Source organism: Apteryx mantelli, chromosome 2 (genome assembly GCF_036417845.1).
Source record: "Apteryx mantelli isolate bAptMan1 chromosome 2, bAptMan1.hap1, whole genome shotgun sequence".
NCBI lineage: Eukaryota > Metazoa > Chordata > Aves > Apterygiformes > Apterygidae > Apteryx > Apteryx mantelli.
Window position 1 is genome coordinate 73,697,528 of NC_089979.1, and position 18,750 is coordinate 73,716,277.

At 41.6% G+C, this 18,750-nt stretch overlaps 2 protein-coding genes across 2 annotated transcripts in view; both read right to left on the reverse strand.

Moving 5' to 3' along the window:
• Positions 1-24: 24 nt before the first annotated feature.
• Positions 25-10,406, reverse strand: SIRT5 (sirtuin 5). The gene is made up of 9 exons (XM_067290895.1): positions 10,308-10,406; positions 9,189-9,327; positions 6,684-6,817; positions 4,892-5,117; positions 3,854-3,941; positions 2,882-2,935; positions 1,816-1,939; positions 843-958; positions 25-375 (listed from the first exon to the last, which is right to left on the reverse strand). Exons 2-9 carry the CDS (start codon positions 9,307-9,309, stop codon positions 300-302), a joined length of 939 nt encoding a protein of 312 aa, XP_067146996.1. The 5' UTR covers positions 9,310-9,327; positions 10,308-10,406; the 3' UTR covers positions 25-299.
• Positions 10,407-14,045: 3,639 nt separating this feature from the next.
• Positions 14,046-18,750, reverse strand: part of KIF13A (kinesin family member 13A) — a 66,896-nt gene continuing 62,191 nt past the window's right edge. The window contains exons 37-38 of the mRNA XM_013962072.2: positions 16,481-17,579; positions 14,046-15,571 (exon numbers count right to left, since the gene is read on the reverse strand). Coding sequence (XP_013817526.2) covers positions 15,285-15,571; positions 16,481-17,579 — 1,386 coding nt within the window. The 3' untranslated portion in view covers positions 14,046-15,284. The remainder of the gene's footprint in view (positions 15,572-16,480; positions 17,580-18,750) is intronic.

Sequence of the window (18,750 nt, forward strand, 5' to 3'; positions counted from 1 at the left end):
CGGACACGCGACGCCCTCAGCGGCTACCTGCCGTCTGCGCCGCCGGCGGTGACGGGCCCGGACTCCCCGCCACCGCCGCTGCGCGTTTATTGCTGTGCCGACCAAAGGAGGGTTAGTCCGACAGCACCGCGGCCCCTTCACCCCCCTCCCCCCGCCGCGGTGTCGTCCCGCCGCCGCTCGTGGGTAGCGGCAGCACAGCCGGGCTCGTCCCCGAGCGCTCCGAGCCGCGTGGGAGCTGGGCCCCGCCGGGCTGCGGCCGCCGCCGCGCTGCCTTCCGCCGCTCCCGGCCTCCGGCGTGCTCAGGAGATGAGCTCCGTCTCGTGGCGGGCCAGCGCCGGCGGCAGGGTGGTCCCACAGGGGCCCGGGAAGTGAAACCTGGAAGGAAGCAGCCTGGTGAAGGAGCAGGTAACGAGCGCACAGAGCTTTTTACTGAAAAGTGCCTAAGCGCACACGTGACACACTGGTAGCTAGTCCTATTTCTGCAAGGGTTTTTAGCCATTCTGGGACCTAGGGACAATTTTGTGGCACATACCTAAGAGGATGAAAACTCTGCTAAATAGCTGTTGGTCTTGTTGAAAACTTTTGCTGTGAAATAGTAAATTGGATTTCAACCCTCTAGACTTCAGCTTCATGTTTAAAAAATACAGCTGTAGCTTCAGTGTAAGTTAATAAGAGAACTATCATCTTTTGTATTAGAAGAAAATACTATTTCTTAAGTGTTGGGGAAAGAAAGATGTTTGTTTTTTAAAAACATTCTAGGCATCTAAACAATTCAATACAAGAAGACATTGAAGGGGGAGGGGAAAACTAAAGTCTGTTGGTTTAAAACTGAACTATTTTACCTGAACCTATTTGTAGCAGGAGTGGCTTCCATATTAAATTCTGCAACTGGCACTCCTCTGGCAGATACCTGAGGGGCAAACATAGCGGCAGGATACACCACAGAGGAGGTTCCAACCTGCAGGAAAGGGGGGAAAAAAAAAAATCATGAGCATACCAGGCTGATATTTAAATAAACAAAAATCCCCCCTCCCCAAGCCTTCTCAGCCCATTGGATGTGCAAAGCAACTGCAGCACATAAGATCCATACAGAAACAAATCAATATACATTTAGTGTCACTGCATATTTAGCCATAAAAAATAGTATGAGAATCAAGAATTGTTTCTCTAATGCACCCAAAGAAGCCTTTTTGTAGACTGTAACTGTAAATGAAGAAAAAATATCCCTGAAACACACAGGCCCTGACTTTGCTTTCAGTGGTATTTCAGAACATCCTTCTATTATTTGGGATTACTTTGTGAAGGGTACATAATAATATTTTGAGCAAGTGTTTTTGCTGGCAATGTAGAACCTACAGGACATGAAAACAACCTTAACAAAAGAAGCAGGTGGCAACAGCTAGTTAACTTGTTACAATATTGTGTAACCTTTTATGTTTAGAAAACTCAAGCATCAAAATAATCCAATCTTCTAGTGTTTGAGAAATCCAACAGCTAAACAATAGCTAATCTGTAACACTTGTGTACAAAATTTCTAGTTACTGCTAAATACAGATTGCACATGCCAGCTGATCAAGATACACGCACGCATCTTGAATACTCCTTTGTATACCTGAGCAGTAAATGTAAATTTGTAAACTTCATGATCTTTTGCTGTATTACATTTGACACTAAAGCAGTCCCTGGGGGGGGGGGGGAGGGGGGGGGTTAGTCCCTCAGGGAAGTACAGATGCATCTCTTTTATCCAGGAGGTGCAACAACTTTAACTTGACTTCCCTGCTGATTAACAGACTAGGTAATCAAAATGTCACTCACTACTAAGCAGAGGTCGCATATGTCAAGTTCTTTCTCAACCTCTGTGAGAACATCAGCATCCAGGGTTTCACCAAACCACACAACATGGGGGCGAAGAAGGCCATTGCAGCCATCTTCCTCGCACCTATTTAAAAATCACAGAGGTACAACGTTATGCTTATGACATGAATATTTCAACCTGCAAGAAGGCAGTTTTCATTTTCATTTGGACACGTCTCATCTTTCTTCACTCTTCCTCTCCTTTCTTCCACCACACTCTCCACTGCCTCCTGTGTTCCCTTAAACTACTTGCTAGACAAAAGACAGCCTATGGCATAGCTGTTTCCACACTATGTGTGTGCTGGATTGGTCAGTCACACAGAACAGGTTGTTGAACAGTTGTTCAACTTGGATATTTACTTGTGTCCTCCCCCTACTCAGCCCCTGAATTTCATGAAACTCCCTGGAACTTAGTACACTACAGACCTCTGCCTCTGTCAACTAGAAACTGGCCAACAGGTTTTTAAGGAGAAAGTGAACTGAAAGACAGAAGCTTCACATTAGCCTCATTTCCTTAGGAATCAGATGAAAAATACTACAGCTTCTTGCTATTTACAATTAGCTAAGGTAAAGCTTCAGCCATTCTAAAAAAGCAGCATTTTTAAAGCCTAGAAGGGGCTATTTGGCGGATGTATCCAAACACAGTATCACACACTAAGTAACCAGAGGAAAGTGCTACCTGAAAAAAAAGAAGCAACTCATTGTGTAGCACTTAGCTCTTAATGTAATTATCCTACTACCCCACTTACAACAAAATCGATTAGTTTAGGCATTTTTAACTTGATATTTAGGTATACAAACATGCCATCCCTTTATCATCATGATAAACCTTCACTGCACACTCCTATTGTCTTGTGTCCCCCATAGCATTATGTTTAGATTTAGACTGAAGTATTTGGGACAAAGTCCCATGCCTTATCCTTCTGTAGGATGTGCCCTTCCAAAACTATGTGAACAGTAATATAAGCCTTTGATATATGTGAAGTATGAAGAGATAACAGCAAGTAATAAAGCAGTCAGTATGTACCGAGGAAGGTCTTCAACTGGAATCACAGCATCTGCTACTTCAGGATCTGGAGCCCTGAAGTTACAAAATTGGAATATATATTCAGTCATACAAAGAGCAGTCTGTATACTAATAAAAACTTAGTATTCTCTAAAGCACACTCTCCAATCAAGGAATCTTTGTACTCAATGGAAACACCTACTACAATCCTAAAATACCACACACAAGGCACATAGGCAAATATGCAGAATTATCCTAGAGCTAAGCAAACTGTAATAAGCTTGTAAAAGTCTGATAATGGCAAAACAAATATTTATGTAGCTATCTAGAGATCTGGTGAAATGCAAAGAGGAAAAAAAACCCAAAATCCATGGGTATATGCCTTGGATTTTTTGAATGATAAAGAGGAGGGCTAGAGAAAGGAGACAGAATGATTCTTCTGCAACATAGAAGAAAATCTGGGAAACTGATTTTTAACTCCTGATTGTTTCATACATCTGTATTCATGGAAATCTTATTGATAAGTTTAAGTATGATAGCTACTTGGTGCACAAAAGATGCAGAAGAGGACAATCCATGCATCAGAGTCATGACAGTCCAATTTAAGGAACAAACATCTAATAAAAAAAAAAATGGAAGGAGAAGGAGATGGGAGCAAACACACATTATCAAACAGTAAAGTAAGTTAATGTCCAATATGAGAGTTCCAGACAATTTGAAATTGTTTTAATAAAAACATAAATAATATTGTGCTTATATTGAGATTATCAGTTATTCATTCACCAGACTTCTCTCTCATGCTATTATGGGCTCTAACTGAAGTTACCAAACAGTATACCCACATTTCAAAACACTCATGTAAATTTTAAGCATCAGCATTACTACAGGAAAAAGAGGTGGTTGGCTAAAATTCCAGTACACTTCCAAAATGGCTACTTTATTATAGAGGAGCAGACAGAGTGTGAAATACAGAATTTACAAGGCAGATGTTACCCTTTTCCAGCCAATGCCGGACAAATGGGACTCTTGTAATCTGCAGTCACATTTCCACAGTTGGTGCATCGGGTTTTAAATAAACTACCTGAAATGCACAAATTAAAAATGTCAAATGTTAGGAATCAAACTACTGCTCTGAGGCAAGGTTATGCAAGCAAGCAGTTACGTTTATCTCAGGCAGTCTTTATTTGACATTGAAGACTATACCTTCTGAGTAACTTAATACATGAATGTAACAATCAAGTGTTGAAACCTGGCAGCGTTATAAATGAGACATTATTTACAGAGTGCGTACACACACTTCTGTTTAGCAACCAAGACAACCAGTGTCATAGTTATGCACAGACCAGGCAGAGCGGACTGACGCAGCCCTTTCAACTGAAAGGCTGTAGTGAACAATAGCCACAGTCCCTCCAAGCAATGATTTATCATCTTGTTCATCTCATGACATGAATAATACACAGCCTCATAACAATAATTCAGAGGAAAATTAGAATTATCTGCAATCTTATTGAGGTAGATGATTTCTGTTTTATTGTTTCTCCCCTTAAAACAGGAAAATTTTGTTAAAATACATGCTGGTTAACACTATTTTGTTTTACGCAAAAAAAAAGAGCTCAGAAGTATGCCTCTAAACTTTTCCAGAATTAGTAACACGCTATAGAGCTGCCCAGTACTATCAAGAGTTTAAAACTGTTCATATATTTTAAAGAATAAGGATAAACAAAATGACACTATATTCAGAGTAAGTAAATGAGGTACTTTGGATGCTCTATTCTTGGGTCCCCAACTGCAAAATAATTTGTGCTGGTATCCTCTGTGCAGACCACACAGTAATGATGGGAAATCCCATTTAAATCTTCACAATACTTAAGTTAAAAAGCATCACAGTACTACTAAATCTTGGAATTTCAAAATTTTTTTTTTTAATGACAAATCTAATTTTTTTCTGCCAGTCCTTTTCCTGCTCCCTTTTCTCCCTCTTCTCCCCCCATATTCTGCTGAATTCTAGCAGAAAGGTAAGCTGATTCTCACCGTGAATTTCTAAGAGGTGCTTCGTGCCTGCCTTTCTGTGTAGTTCATCAATGTTCTGTGTAATGACCACAACACTCCTTCCTTGCTTGCTCAGTCGTCTTTCACACTCTGCAATGGCAAGATGTGCAGGATTTGGATGTTTACTCAACATCACTTCCCGGCGGTAATGATAAAATTCCCATACGCGAGAAGGGTTTCTGGCAAAAGCCTCTGGGGTAGCCAATTCCTGAAAAAGACACAACCATTCATCCTACTAACAAAAGTAGAAGGAAATCCCCCCTCTTCCCCTTGATCTGATAGCATATTGCCATTCAGACTGTTACCTGGATGACAAGACAATCAAAAGCAGATTATTTCTATCCAGATACAGTTGACAAGAATATAGATCAATAGCCCTTGCCTTATGAGGATGGCAAGTCAAAGTATCTTATTAAATGAGAAAATAGCCTATATCAATAAGGTGATACCTGCTTCTACATGATACACTCAGACTGTGCTACCCTACCACATTATTAAAGTTTAGTACAGCACAAAGAAAGATGAGGTATTTCAATGCACAGCATTATTGGCATTCAAAATTCTCATTTCCACAGCAGCCACAAAACTCAACACTGGGTGGATAGATTTCCTTTGTTAGCAGTTTCTTTTCTGCCTTAATTTAAGTATAACACAAGCCAAATTACAGCCATTGTTGGAACCAAAGTTTAATGTCTTGTCTTTTATGTGCCTGTAAAATCTCAGCCATACTTTTTACACTAACTTCAATTTTGCCTTTTCTTTTTCAAAAAATGAGGGGTAGCTCAGTGTACTTTTTAAGTGCACAATTGTACTGATATAAAAGAACTGAATATTAGCATTCTGATGCAGAAGGAATATAGCATTTATACACGCACATGCTTTATTTGAATTGACAGTCACTGAAAGTCCACCTTTACATTCAAAACATCTGGAAAATCTCACATCTCTGACACTTTCTAAATTCATCAAATCTTTCATAAGTGCTATCGTAAAAAGAGCATACAAAAAAAGCAAACATGATAGCAGTGTTTGGAGTAACAATTATTGATAATAGAACAATTACTTGAAATACCTGCAGTACCACACAGTATCAGACTCCCAAGGCACTGATACTACTCTGACACTTGACGTCTTGTTGCCCTCCTCTGCACCAGCCACCCCATGGTGTCTGCTTCTGCCTCTCTCCTGCCCCAGTAGCTCCCAGCACCAGCAACATCACCCCAGCAAGAGGGCCAGAGCTTGTGGGGCAGGTAAAGGCTATGAGGAACCCTGCCCCTCCCCCCCCCGAAATTAAAAGAAAAAAAACTGAAGCATTTTTAAAGAGTATTATTATATTATGAGAAACCAAGATTAAAAGAAAATCAGTCAGTATCAACAGTACTGTCTTTTACTAAATCTGTAGAAGTTTCCTAAGAGTTCAAAACCATGAGGTAGCAGAAGAGCAAGGATGCCAAAAGAAGAGCAAACAGTGAAGCTGCAAAGCAGCAGGAAAACAAAGACAGTAAGAAGACCCAGAGTTGTCTGCAAAAGCATTAGTTTGCCCAAACAGCTGATAAACCAAACAGCAAAAGAGAAGCTGCAGCTGTGCAAAGCAGCCACACCAGGGCATGGGGAAGGCACGCAAACATGACTGTAGGGAGAGCTCTGTCACTACCAAAACACCATTGGGAGCACTTCAACCCTTTACAGTAGCCAGGTTTTTCTGACTCATTGTACTTACATACTTGATTGATACAAAAATAGAGGTGTGCAAACGCGTGCCATGAGTACGTACCTGTGCTTGCCACTTTCTCCAGAAACCTCCAGGCCCTCTGAAAGTAGGAACTCCACTCTCAGCACTAACACCAGCTCCTGTAATAATGGCTATATGCTTTGCTTTGGCAAACACTTCTCGAAAATCAGCCATATCTAAGCACAGGGAAGGAAAAAAACCCAGCTGTTCAAACGTTTGCACTTTTATTCAAGAGGCCATTCAGATAGTGCTGGCAAATGTATGCACCTAGAAATGGCTACCACATACACCTACCATGACTTTAGTTTCAGAATACTAATTTTTTTCTGAGCTTCTGTATACTGGAACTAGAAGGGTGCTTCTTTGAGGTGCTCAGAAATACTTATAAACAAACCCAGTAGGGCAATATGTATTGAACTATGAATATATTTTATATTTGAAAGATAGAAGTATTAAACTAAAACCCTATGCTGGATGGTACAATGATGACAACAACAGCCACTACCACCCAGGAACAGCTTGCTTCCTAACTGTAAGGTAAGATCTGGGGATGAAAGAAATTTACAGACATCACAAACATTTAGTTACAAAATATCAACCTGAAAATTATGGTAATTTGGGGAAAAAAAGTTTCCTTCTAAGGCATCTTGCCCACTTTGTAGATTTGAAATTGTATTTTCTATTTTTAATATATATTCCCTACATTTTTCCCCGTATGGTAAACCCGTTTGGGGAAAAGATGGGAAATTTCTTTCCCATTTTAGTAAGGGTCAAAGCAAGATCAAAGAGGAAAACATAAAAAGACAAAAAGTCCTCTTTCAGTCTATCTTGGATGTTAGCTTTAAAGCAACATATTTTAGAATCACAGAGTCGTTGAGGTTGGCCTCTGAAAATTGTCAGGTTGATGTGATTGTAGGTGACCACTTGCTCACAGCAGGGTCACCTACAGCAGGTTGCTCAGGGCCCTGACCAGTCGTATTTTAAATATCTCCAAGGATGGTGGCTCCACAGCCTCCCTGGGCTACTCCAGTGTTTGACCAACCTCAGAGTAAAAATATTGTTTCTTATATTTAAGCAGAATTTCCCGTATCTCAGTGTGTGCCCATTGCCTTTCATCCTGTCACTGAGAAGAGTCTGGCTCCATCTTCTTCATACCTCCTCATCAGGTATCTATACACACTGATGAGATCCCCTCGAGCCTTCTCTTCCACAGCCTGGGCAGTCCCAGCTCTCTCAGCCTCTCCTCATATCACCGATGCTCCAGTCCCTTAACCATCTTCGTGGCCCTTCAGTGGACCTGCCCCAGTAGGTCCCCGTCTCTGGACCCAGCACTCCCAGTGGGTCTCACCAGGGCTGAGCAGAGGGGAAGGGTCACCTCCCTCCACCTGCTGGCAGTGCTCTGCCTAATGCAGACCCAGAGGCTGCTTTCTGCAAGGGCCCGTCGCTGACTCCTGGTCAACTCGGTGTCCACCAGGGCCTTCTCTGCCAAGCTGCTCTCCAGGCGGTCGGCCCCAGGCTGTCCTGGTGCAGGGGCCTATTCCTCCCCAGGGGCAGGGCTTGGCCTTTCCCTGTGTCGAACTTCAGGAGGTTCCTCTCTGCCCCTTTCTCCAGCCTGTCGAGGTCCCTGTGAACGGCAGTGCAGCCCTCTGGTGTGTCAGCTGCTCCTGCCAGTTTTGTGTCATCTGCAAACTTGCTGAGGGTGGGCTCTGCCCCATCGCCCAGGTCACTAATGAATATGCTAAGCACCACTGGCCCTAGTACTGACTCATGGGAATGCCACTAGTAGCTAGTCTCCAGCTGGACTTGGTGCTGCTGATCACAAGTCTGATTTTCAGAATTTACTGCATTCTTGTTAACCCCAAAGTGGAGAAACAATCAGCATGAGAGCTGAATAACTGGACAGAGAACACCAAAATGCTAATGACCAGTTTGTTGTTGTAAACCAAACCTCACAAGCCCTGGAAGGTAAATATAAGAACACCCACAACAGGTCAGATCAAAAGTCTACCTAGTCCAGTATCCCGTCTCTGATGGCAGCCAAACACTGATGCCTAAAACTGGAGTGCATCTTGGCTGTCCAACTATTTGGGGTTTTACCTGCAATGTTCTGTGTGTAGTTTTCAAGTTAAGGCACATTTTTAAGTTTAAAATAAACAAAAGAATTCACTACTACTTGATTAAACAAAGCTTCTGGAGTTACCCAACACCCTGCTCCTGAGTTATTATAAATGCTTGAGGCCTCCATAGTTCTTGCACAAAGAAATGAGGGAGCGAATTTTAATACCCATTAGAAATATGAGAAGGAAATACAATTAACTAGTATACATTTATGTGCAGAAATTATGAATACCCAAACAGTTTACAGGTATGGAAGACAAATTTTATCCACTGGAAAAAAAAAATCAACTTCATACTTTTCTAAACTTTAGAAGAATCTACATTTTTGAATTAAACTGTAAGTTTTGCCTCTTACATGAAACTCTCTGGAGTTTCAAATCTAATTTAACATCTGTTTAGTATACTAAAAGAAGGAAATACACGTCTTACTTGAACTAGGACGAGCCATTTCCAAGCAAAACCGCTGTTTCTTTGAAGGAGGAGGCTTAAGTCCACAGTATGCTTGGGAAACCAACCTTCTAGTGGTAAACTGGAAGAGACTCATCAGCATCACTTCAAAGTGCTTTATCTGAAAAAATACAGCAAGTGAAACACAAGTGAACCATTTAGTGAACATATTTGTGCAGGTTCTCTGTATCACAAACAAAGAGGAGAGTATAAACGCTGTTTGTGGTTTTCTCCTGCACGTCATTCAGCCAAGTGAAGTTTTGTGTATGAGAAGTATTCATGACCACAGTATTTCTGAACTGCAAGACAATAAAACAAAACATTTACTGAGATTTAACACACTTCCAGGGTGTGACTGCTAATTCTATTTTAAGATGAAAAAGCAGACAAACATCTACGTGCACACGCTAGAGAGGATTCAGCATGGGACAAAGCTACTGTAGCTTATGCCTTCACGGGGGACTTTGTGGTTCAGGGCTCTTTAAGCAAAGTAAAAGGTGCCTTCAGCCTCAGTCCCTGAGTCAGGGTAAAGTAGCCATGTCATGGAGAGCCATGGGGAAAACCTTGCAAATTCCTGGGTTTTAATTCCAGCAATTCTGCTCTCAGGACAGGAGGCTGCAGCCTCTTTGCACCCACAGCATGTAACCTCCTTCACATTATGCAACTCTTACAAGCAGTTTAACGTGAAGGAAATCAATATTTATATATCATAACCTGTTTTTCTCTTCATTGCTAAACAGATTTCATCCCATCAAAAACATATGTGCTATCGGCTATACAAAAGTAAAAGAGAACAGTAAAAGAGCATTTTTACATTTACGTTCACCAGAGGTAAAACATATTCGTCCATCCCCTCCCTCTCCTTTCATCCTCCCTGGGTATTTAAAGGCCACAGAAATATCCCCCAGTTCCACGGAGCGTTTATTGTTTTCAGGTTTCCGCCACAGAGGAGCTTCCTCCTCGTTCTGAGGTTGCAAGGGGAAGAAACCAGCACCCAGCGCCGCAGCCCCGCTTGCCCCCCGCCCCGCTGCCCTCGCAAGCGGGGGCCCCCGAGCCGGCCCCGCAGCGCGCCCCGGCCCCGCGGCCCCGGCGCGCACCCACCTCTGCGGCGAGCCCGAGCCCGAGCCCGAGCCCGAGCCCGAGCGCAGGCCGGGGCGGGCGGGCGGCGAGCGGCCGAGGCGGCGGCCGAGGCGTGCGGCGCGGCACGTCCCGCCCGCCGCGAGCCGAGCGGGCCGAGCGGGGCCGCCCCGCGGGGCGGTGCTCGAGCGGCGCCGCCGCCCCGGCCCAGCCCGGCCCGCACGGCTCGTCCAATGCGAGGCGGCGGAGGGAAGCGCTCGGGGCCCGGCTTGATCGTCTTTACGTGCGCCGTGGCTCCCGAACCAGCCCGGGGAAAAAAACAACAACAAAAAACCCCACCCAAACCCCCACACTTTAGAAATTCATGCCGGGAAAGCTAAAGCCCGAGGATTGCAATGACATCGCAATTCAAGTGTATTCGAGCAGCTGCATCGCTTGGTTATTTACCGCAACACAGCTACGTGCTAACATCAAAAAGGGAAACTGCCAGGCAAGTTGGGCCATGCGTGGCACACCCGGGGCTACGAGTGACTGCCTGAGGAGGGGAGGGATAATCCTCCTGGAAGTCTCCTTCCCCCTTTCAGACACCTGCCATCAGCAACCTAATGGAGAGTCTGAGCCAACGCCTGCATTTTTCCATCTAATAGACGGTGGCTAATAACCTTATTCCCCCATCCCCATGTAGCGAGGTGCAGAGTGAGGGCTGCCAGGGACCACGCACCCCTCCAGCACCCACGCGCCCCCCATACCGCCGGGCACTGGAGCAGGCCCCACGGCACAGCCGCCCAGCAGACAGCTGCTCCCTTCGGCCTCCCCTTAGCTTCAATGCCAGAAGCCGCATAGTCTTAGGCCTTATGCACATAATGGGTAAGGCTTTTTCATAACATTTCAATGAAGCACACTTTTCCCTTTTTCTATTTAATAAAAATATTTTATCTTCTTCAAATCAGTGTCTGTATTTCTCTAATAAGACTATATAATTACACTCACTCCCTGTATTACACTAACTCACATAAGTAATATTTAAAAATATTACCTATGTAACATGCTGATTCTTGTATGGCTGCATAAGGAAATATAACATTCTTCTGCTAGGGTCTTATATTCCAAATAAATTTCATTACAGAGTGACTGACCAGAGTCCACACTTGGCTTTAAGGCAGAATCTGGGCAGGAGAGGATGGAGGGCAGCCAAAAAAAAAACAAAAAAAAGCACCACACCACAACTGTGGAATCATAGCTTTCCTCTGAACACTGCCATGTACTTTTTCTTTTCTACTTTAGTGGCTTATGCAATGTCAGAATTAGCACAGATTAAATTATACACAAGTATATTTGAAAAGCTAAATGCTTTTCTAGAGTCATCAGTCTGAGGTCTGATCTTGGGCATTAACAGTTTGCATGTTAATTAACAAGACTCCTGTACACTGCTATACTAATGCCACTTAGGCATTCATGGCATTAAAAAAAACATCTGACAGCTTACTCAGTTTCCACAGTTTTTTATGAAGAAAGCTGTTTTTAACTTGTTTTCCTGTAGAAATGACATAGCCATTGCTTTCAGCCATCCTCTTTCTTTCCACCCTTCCCAAATTTTATGTCTCTTCAGTTCTTTTCAATAAATCTGAGATATCATAGGGATTTTTTTTCTTTGATTATTTTAAGATCAGTCACTCAACAGATGAGAAGTCGCCTAAAACGTGCACCCCACCATAAGACAGACTGAAATGCAAGTTCTGCCATTACAGCAGAAGTACTGTTCAGGTCCACCCCCTACCAGCCCCCACAGCCAGGCAGCAGCTTCTGCCTCTGACCCAGGTTGCAGCTGCAGGACATGCAGCGTTATCAGCGGGAAGCAGGAGGGACAGGCAGAAAGCCAGAAGCACTTAAGGACAGTGCAGGGAAAGAGAACATACAACTGCTGGTCCCACTGTTTTGCAGCCTGCATTTCATTTGTTAATGTTCATGGGACTACTCTTTACTTACATAACAGCATTTAATATTCTGCCTTCAGCTGCAAATGTCAAGGAAGTCTTTTGCAGGGAAATATTTGAACCAATGAGAAGTACTGATTAAACACTGTGCTTTTGCCTGTTGGGGCGCATGAGCTGTTTCAGTTCGCTGAGTGCTTTGGCTGAATCTTTATAAAAGCACGTAGCTTGAAAAAAAAAAAAGTAGTAAATTCAGAAAACAAGATAAAGGCCAGTATGATCTTATTTAACACTATAACCATCTTGATGATTAAAATTACATAATACTGTTTGGATTAACCAAGTCACTGAGATGACAGGCTTGTTCTGCCAGCTCAGAGAAATGACGGGCTGGTTCTACCCTGTATTGTTCAGTATTATGTTTGCAGTTGGTTTATTTTTAAACCTAGGGCTTAGCATGGATTGTATATCCTGCTTATTAGACAGTGTATGTTAGATGCTAGTTAAGATAATATTTTATAAAAAACAAAGAAAAACAATTTGCAGTTGGAAAATCACTGTGGCCAAAATTCACCGCATTCTTCAGCTGATTATGAAATTCAACACACCAAACTATTACTCCAACATTACTAATAGAAAAAGTGCTTCTCTATTTAAGCAACAAAATTTGAGCAGCAAATCAAATAAAATGCCTACACTTTCACATTATTGCACTGCACTCATCAGGTAAGTTCTTCCTAACTTTAACACCTAGGGCAAGACATGTTAACATGGAAGGTTTGCAAAAGTACAGGTCTCTCAATATAAGAGAATCCATGATAACACAAGTTATGCCAAATGTGTACAGCACACAAATAGCTTGGCTTGTTTAGGTTTTTCTGGCATTTATAGATTGTATACCCAAAGCAGCACAATTATTCCAGTGTTTCTTAAGCAACCATGTATTCTACATTCTCAACGGCCTAAAACAATGAACAGCCTAGTGTGTCTGATGGTAACCTGGTATAAATACTGTATCTTTGCCATAAGAAAGTGGCCCCATTAACTTTCAGAATTGTTTACACTGTTCTAAGAGAAATATATCTGAGTGAGTGAGTGTGAGACAGTGAGAGAGAGACTGACAGAGTGGGTGCATGTGTGTGAGAGAATATTTTTAGGAAGATTAAAGTGACATCTAAAATTAATTTCGAGATGGTGGGTTGAGTGTAGACACTTGGTGGAATTCTAAGATCACCTACTGTCCTTGATAAAATGCTTTTGCATAAAGCGGTTCTTCTATTATGGTAACCTCCTCCAGCAGCAGTATCATGAATGCAAGGAGAGCAAGCCTAGGTGAACACCAGAAATATGATCTGCAAAAATGTTCCTTCCACCAAAATCAATTCCACAAGCATAAGAATCCTAGCTCAGAGTTGCCAAAAGCAGCGTCAAGGGCAAATACACTTAATTCCACCCCCCAGCTGCCACCTGTGTTCTGCTCAGATGGCTGTTTGACATATTTAGCAATGAACCCGTCTCCTAGGACCGTGTCCAGGCTCCCCTTGATCGGCACCACTCTTTGGCAGGAGTTGCACAGCTCCACTGCCCCGTGTACGAAGGAAGGGAAACCAGCAGGTGAGGAACAGGGCCTTGCCCCATGGACTAGTCTCATCTTAGGCTGCATGAACTGGTCAGTGATAAAATGGATTAATACCATCCAGTCTTCCACTCTGAGCATCTTATCTTTCAGCGTATTTACGAAGTACTTTGAATCTGAGCACCATAAACTAGTAACAGAATTAAGCTTACTATTTCATTATGAAACCTAATTGTATCAAATACAAGCAAAACATTTTCTTTAAAATTCTAAGTAAACAGTCTGTATTCTAACACACAAAAGGTCTGTACCAATTAAATACAGTATGGCAGTATATAAATTACAGTTCTTTACAGTAAATAGTAAAATACTAGAGTCCGCTTACTGTACACAACAATCAAAGAACAAACAGCAGCTTTTCAGTAAGGTCCCAGGTATCTCACTCATTCACTTGCTCAGAAACACGGAACAGATACAGCAGGCCATTCACTTCACTCATTGTTACCAAGTTACTTTACAAATATCCAGAACACTTGTACAGGCATCTACAGTATCTACATGTGGAACAACCTTCTTAGGAATTCATGAGCACCATACACAAATCCCTCCATTATTCCCATTATTAAAATAAACTTTACAGATTAAGATTACTTTAGCAGGTTCTATTTCACCTTGATAATAACCAGCAAGTAACAAGTGCAAAGTTTGCAGTCATGATCCATTTACTGCTTCTTTGTCTCCCCACTTCCCCCACCAAAAAAACCACAAAAAACCCAAACCAAAAAACCCTCAGTGTCGTCCTCTCAAACCCTTGCAGTAATACTGTTTCTGCAGTCAAACTGCCCAGCTGGCTTATGTTAACATACGAAACGCCAGACTTATAGCTTCAGGCATTGTTCGCCTTTTCAATACAATGCCAAGTCAGCACAGTGGCAGGCCTCTAGGAAGACAAAAAATATGAAGCAGTCAGATATTTCAGTGTGCTTAAACACAGAACGTAAGGCAGCATGGTGCCCAGTGACTAAAAGAAACATGGCACCAAGCTATCAGTTAAAACATTTACAATAGAAAGATATAAACAGCAAATGTGTCAGTCTAAAACAAGTTCTTTGGTAATTAAGAACAGCAAACTGTAGTTTCTTTTTTTTTTTTTAAATATGGATTTACATCCTGTTTTTCCACAATAAAATATTTTCTTTGTTGTTTAAAATATATCTCCCAAGTTGTTGCGTAACAAACAGTCCAGTACCTCAATTATCTACAGATCAGCTTTAACTGTATTTTAGTGTGCAGCCATATCTGCCCAGTGGCAGACAACCTATAGATACACATTCATATATATAATATATATATTATTTATAAAAAATTAGGGAATTAAGTCAAAGACTCTAGAGAGTACACATTCGGTATGGACAGATTAAAATATACAACAGCTTCAAAAATCCATAGTTTTCTACACAGTGATGTGTGTAGTAAGTGCAAAAATACTGCAGTTCAGTTAATCCAAGATTTCCTGTTTTTCTGCTTCCTAGAAAAAGCAGAAGCCGCCGCATCTCCTGAATGACAGAGGACATCTCCTCCTGGTTTAGAAGTGGATGATGAGCCTTGAAGTAGAGAACTTCTCCGTTTCTCTGAAGTGGAAGATGCCTGAGATCGTGAAGTGCTACTCAACTTCTTTGTGGAAGCTGGTGCTTTACTGAGGCGCCCGGGACGAACAAACACACCATGTCGTGGTTTGCAGTGGAAGTACTCTCTGCCTTTTACAGTTCCATTGTGCTTTCCTTCAATGAAAATAAAGGCATAGAATTAATTGTTGGTAATTTTATTAGCACATATAATTGTAGCCTTGAAGTGTAAATATCTTTGACTATTATTTGTTGAATAGTCAAGGCTTTAGCTCTGAGCAATGGAAACAGAATGATACCACACACTATGGAGAGCAAACCTGGAAAGGAGGGTTTGAACTGTGATCAAAAAGACGATTCCCTGTAATATTACTTTGGTAACTAAAAGTTTAAAAACCTCAAACTTTGTTCATTTTATAAAATAAATGTCAACCTCAAAATTAATTGCTTATAAAGTCCAGAATTTTGCTATCAGAGAAACTTCCTGCATCAGTGTTGAAATCAATTAAACTCTTAGAAATACTATCTTCTCAAAAGATCTGAAGGCATTTGTTGTAGGAATCTTACTCTATCAGTACAGTGGTTCTTTTTCTCACCCCATCAAATTGGATTGAAGTTTAAAAATTGTGCTCTATTAATAAATTTTCCTCCAGTGAAAAAAAAGATCTCTGTGAAAGCTATAGACAGCAAACCAATTTGACAAGTGATTTCCATTATTGGCCCTGTCCATGAACACACATGTTGATTTAAAAAAAATCTGCCAATTTCAGGCTTTAATTTTTTTATTTTCTGTAAAGATAGATGGGTACCAATGGGAACTGCCACTCAAAACATAAAACCATTATTCTGCACAACACAAGGAAAATAGGGCTTTCAGACAGATTTTTAAAAATTAACTCTTACCAATCAAAGCATCTGTATAAATAGAAAGCCTAGAAAACTGGGTGCATCAGATGCCAAGCTAATATGGAGGTATTTATTTCCCAACACAGTGTATGATCATAGTGCAACTTTAAAATAGGTTACGCTAGCTACATAAATAACCCAGAGCATGTTTAGTCTTACCCAGCTGAACATTTAGTTCAACTCCAATCCAGATTCCAGCTGAAAAATCCACTGTTCCAACGTATCTCACTGTGCCCATCTTATTACTTCCAACACAAACTTGTTCACCCACCGCCACCCAACTAGGCAAAACATGGGCCTGGTCTGTAGAAGCACCTTCTTCACCATCAGAACCATCCAAGTGGTCCTTCCCAATAAAATCATCTGTGGAAGCTTCAGGATTAGTCTGATGGTCTGAAGTCTCTTTTGCCGATACAGAACGCACAGGACTTTCCACAGCGTTTGCAATGTGGTCATCTGCTGCTGTGGAGCCCAGCTGCCCCAGGCGCGTGCTCTGCTCCTTGTCAGTGCCTTGGGGTAACGCTGAGGCACTCGCCCCATTAGAGGACACAGTGGAACATAACTGTGGAGCTGCTGAATGGTCAAAGTCCTTTCCATCTTCCACGCCCATAAACTCTGTAAACGAATGATCTTCAAGAACGTCCGTTGTGTGCTCAATTGTTGCTTCGCGGGTTGAAAATTCAATTGTACAACAAATATGTTTGCCATTCAAGGAATCTAATGCTGAAAATGATCCAGCTGTAGGTAACTGCTGAGAGTCTTTTTTAGTGGCATTGAGGGACAGTGGTGATTGTTCCATTAAGGCACTGTTTTGTTTCAAAGGTGACACAAGTAACTTTTCTGTCACTAACTCCTTTTCTGACTCTCGAAACTCCTTGTTCAAAGAAGATCTTAAATCATGTGCAAGAGATGGTCCTGAAGAGTCATTAGAGTCCAGCTCCTTCATGTGACCGGCTAGCTGATCTGTGCTATCACTACAGGGAACAAGCATGTCAGACAGAGTAGCATTAGAGGCACTGTGGGAAAAGTAGCCACTAGTGATACTGCTAGTGGTGGGGCTGCGGGATACCTCTTTCTCAAGAACACGTGAATTCATGAAGTCCGATTTAGAAGAATACCATTCCCTGTTCTCCAGGCTAGCATTGTAAACGCTGAAGTCAGCAAACTCCTCTGGTACATAAGGTCGGAAACTTTGAAAACCTTGTGGACTTAACTTCTTATTAATGGCCTCCAACTCACTATCTTCCTCCTCAGAGTCCTGCAAAAGAAGAAAGAGTCGAATGGGATTAGCAATTTACAATAGTAAGTTTTCAAAAATATTAATCTTCCTTGATTTTTTCCCCTTCCAAGGATGGAGAAATACACACACACACACACATATAAAAATATTCTCTATTGGGAGGATTGAAGCCACCTCCGAAAAAAGCAACTGAGCTATGTTAACTGAGCTATTCAATTTTTAGAAAATAAAGATGAATTCTAAATAGTTCAGAATACATAAAGCAATAAAGTTTGGCATAAGCTCATAATATTAAAAGGTTAGATATGTGCATCTTTTCACTGTACTCTATTTTTGAAAGCCATGTATTATAAAAGCTTTTCTTCCTATGATTTAGACTAATTAAAATGTTCCTATTGGAGGTATTTTGTAGAACAGCTTGACCACTTGCAAGATAAGTAAAAATATGAATTGAAAGGCCTTAAAGGGTTTAAGTTGCAATACTGATTATTAAAAACCAGCTTGCACAATGGGATTTTCTATTAATCTGATAGCCATGAGGCTCAATAGCTTTGCTTACCCCTTGCCATTGTTTAGCTATCACACCTGAACATGTTCACAGTATTTGAAAATAAAGGCAAAAGAATAAGTTATTACAGAGAATCTTTAAGGAAGCATTTGTGTTCATACACATACATGTTTAGAAGGAAACAAATGAGGATTTCGCAAGATACTAGTTAATCACAGAGAATTTGGAGTTAGTTCCCTGATCTGCTGAATTTCATTTTGATAAATAGTGGTGATGCAATGTGACAAGGCCACAAACACAGCTTCCACAGAGCACCCTCTCAAGCTGAGAGCAAAGGGCCAAGGACTTCAGCTGGTGCTGGGACATTTCTCAGATGCATCTTGATGTGCTACCCCCTGCCCATACAAAAGACAGCAGGCAAGGCTCCACATGAATGCTTTCAAGCATCTCATTTTTCCCATTATGTATTTTTAAAAATACTTCATTAAAGTAAATTCCCAATAGAAAGAAAAATATTTTCAGAAAAATAAAAACTATTCAAGTACTTTTAGTCTAGAGGAGCTCAAGTGCCTAATATTTCTGTATCCCTTTATCTGCATCATGGATTTCACGTAGAGGCAGATCTGTGTGGTAACTAAAGCAGTTCCATGCTTTCAGAAACCTACCATGAATCATCACTGA

Excerpts from the sequence above, each read along its gene's own strand:
- SIRT5 (XM_067290895.1), bottom strand. The coding sequence starts at position 9,309 with ATGCTGATGAGTCTCTTCCAGTTTACCACTAGAAGGTTGGTTTCCCAA. Across the intron at positions 3,942-4,891 it reads GCACCTCTTAGAAATTCACG|GTAGTTTATTTAAAACCCGA; the intron begins GTGAGAATCAGC and ends TGTGCATTTCAG. Across the intron at positions 959-1,815 it reads TATGCGACCTCTGCTTAGTA|GTTGGAACCTCCTCTGTGGT; the intron begins GTGAGTGACATT and ends CCTTTCCTGCAG.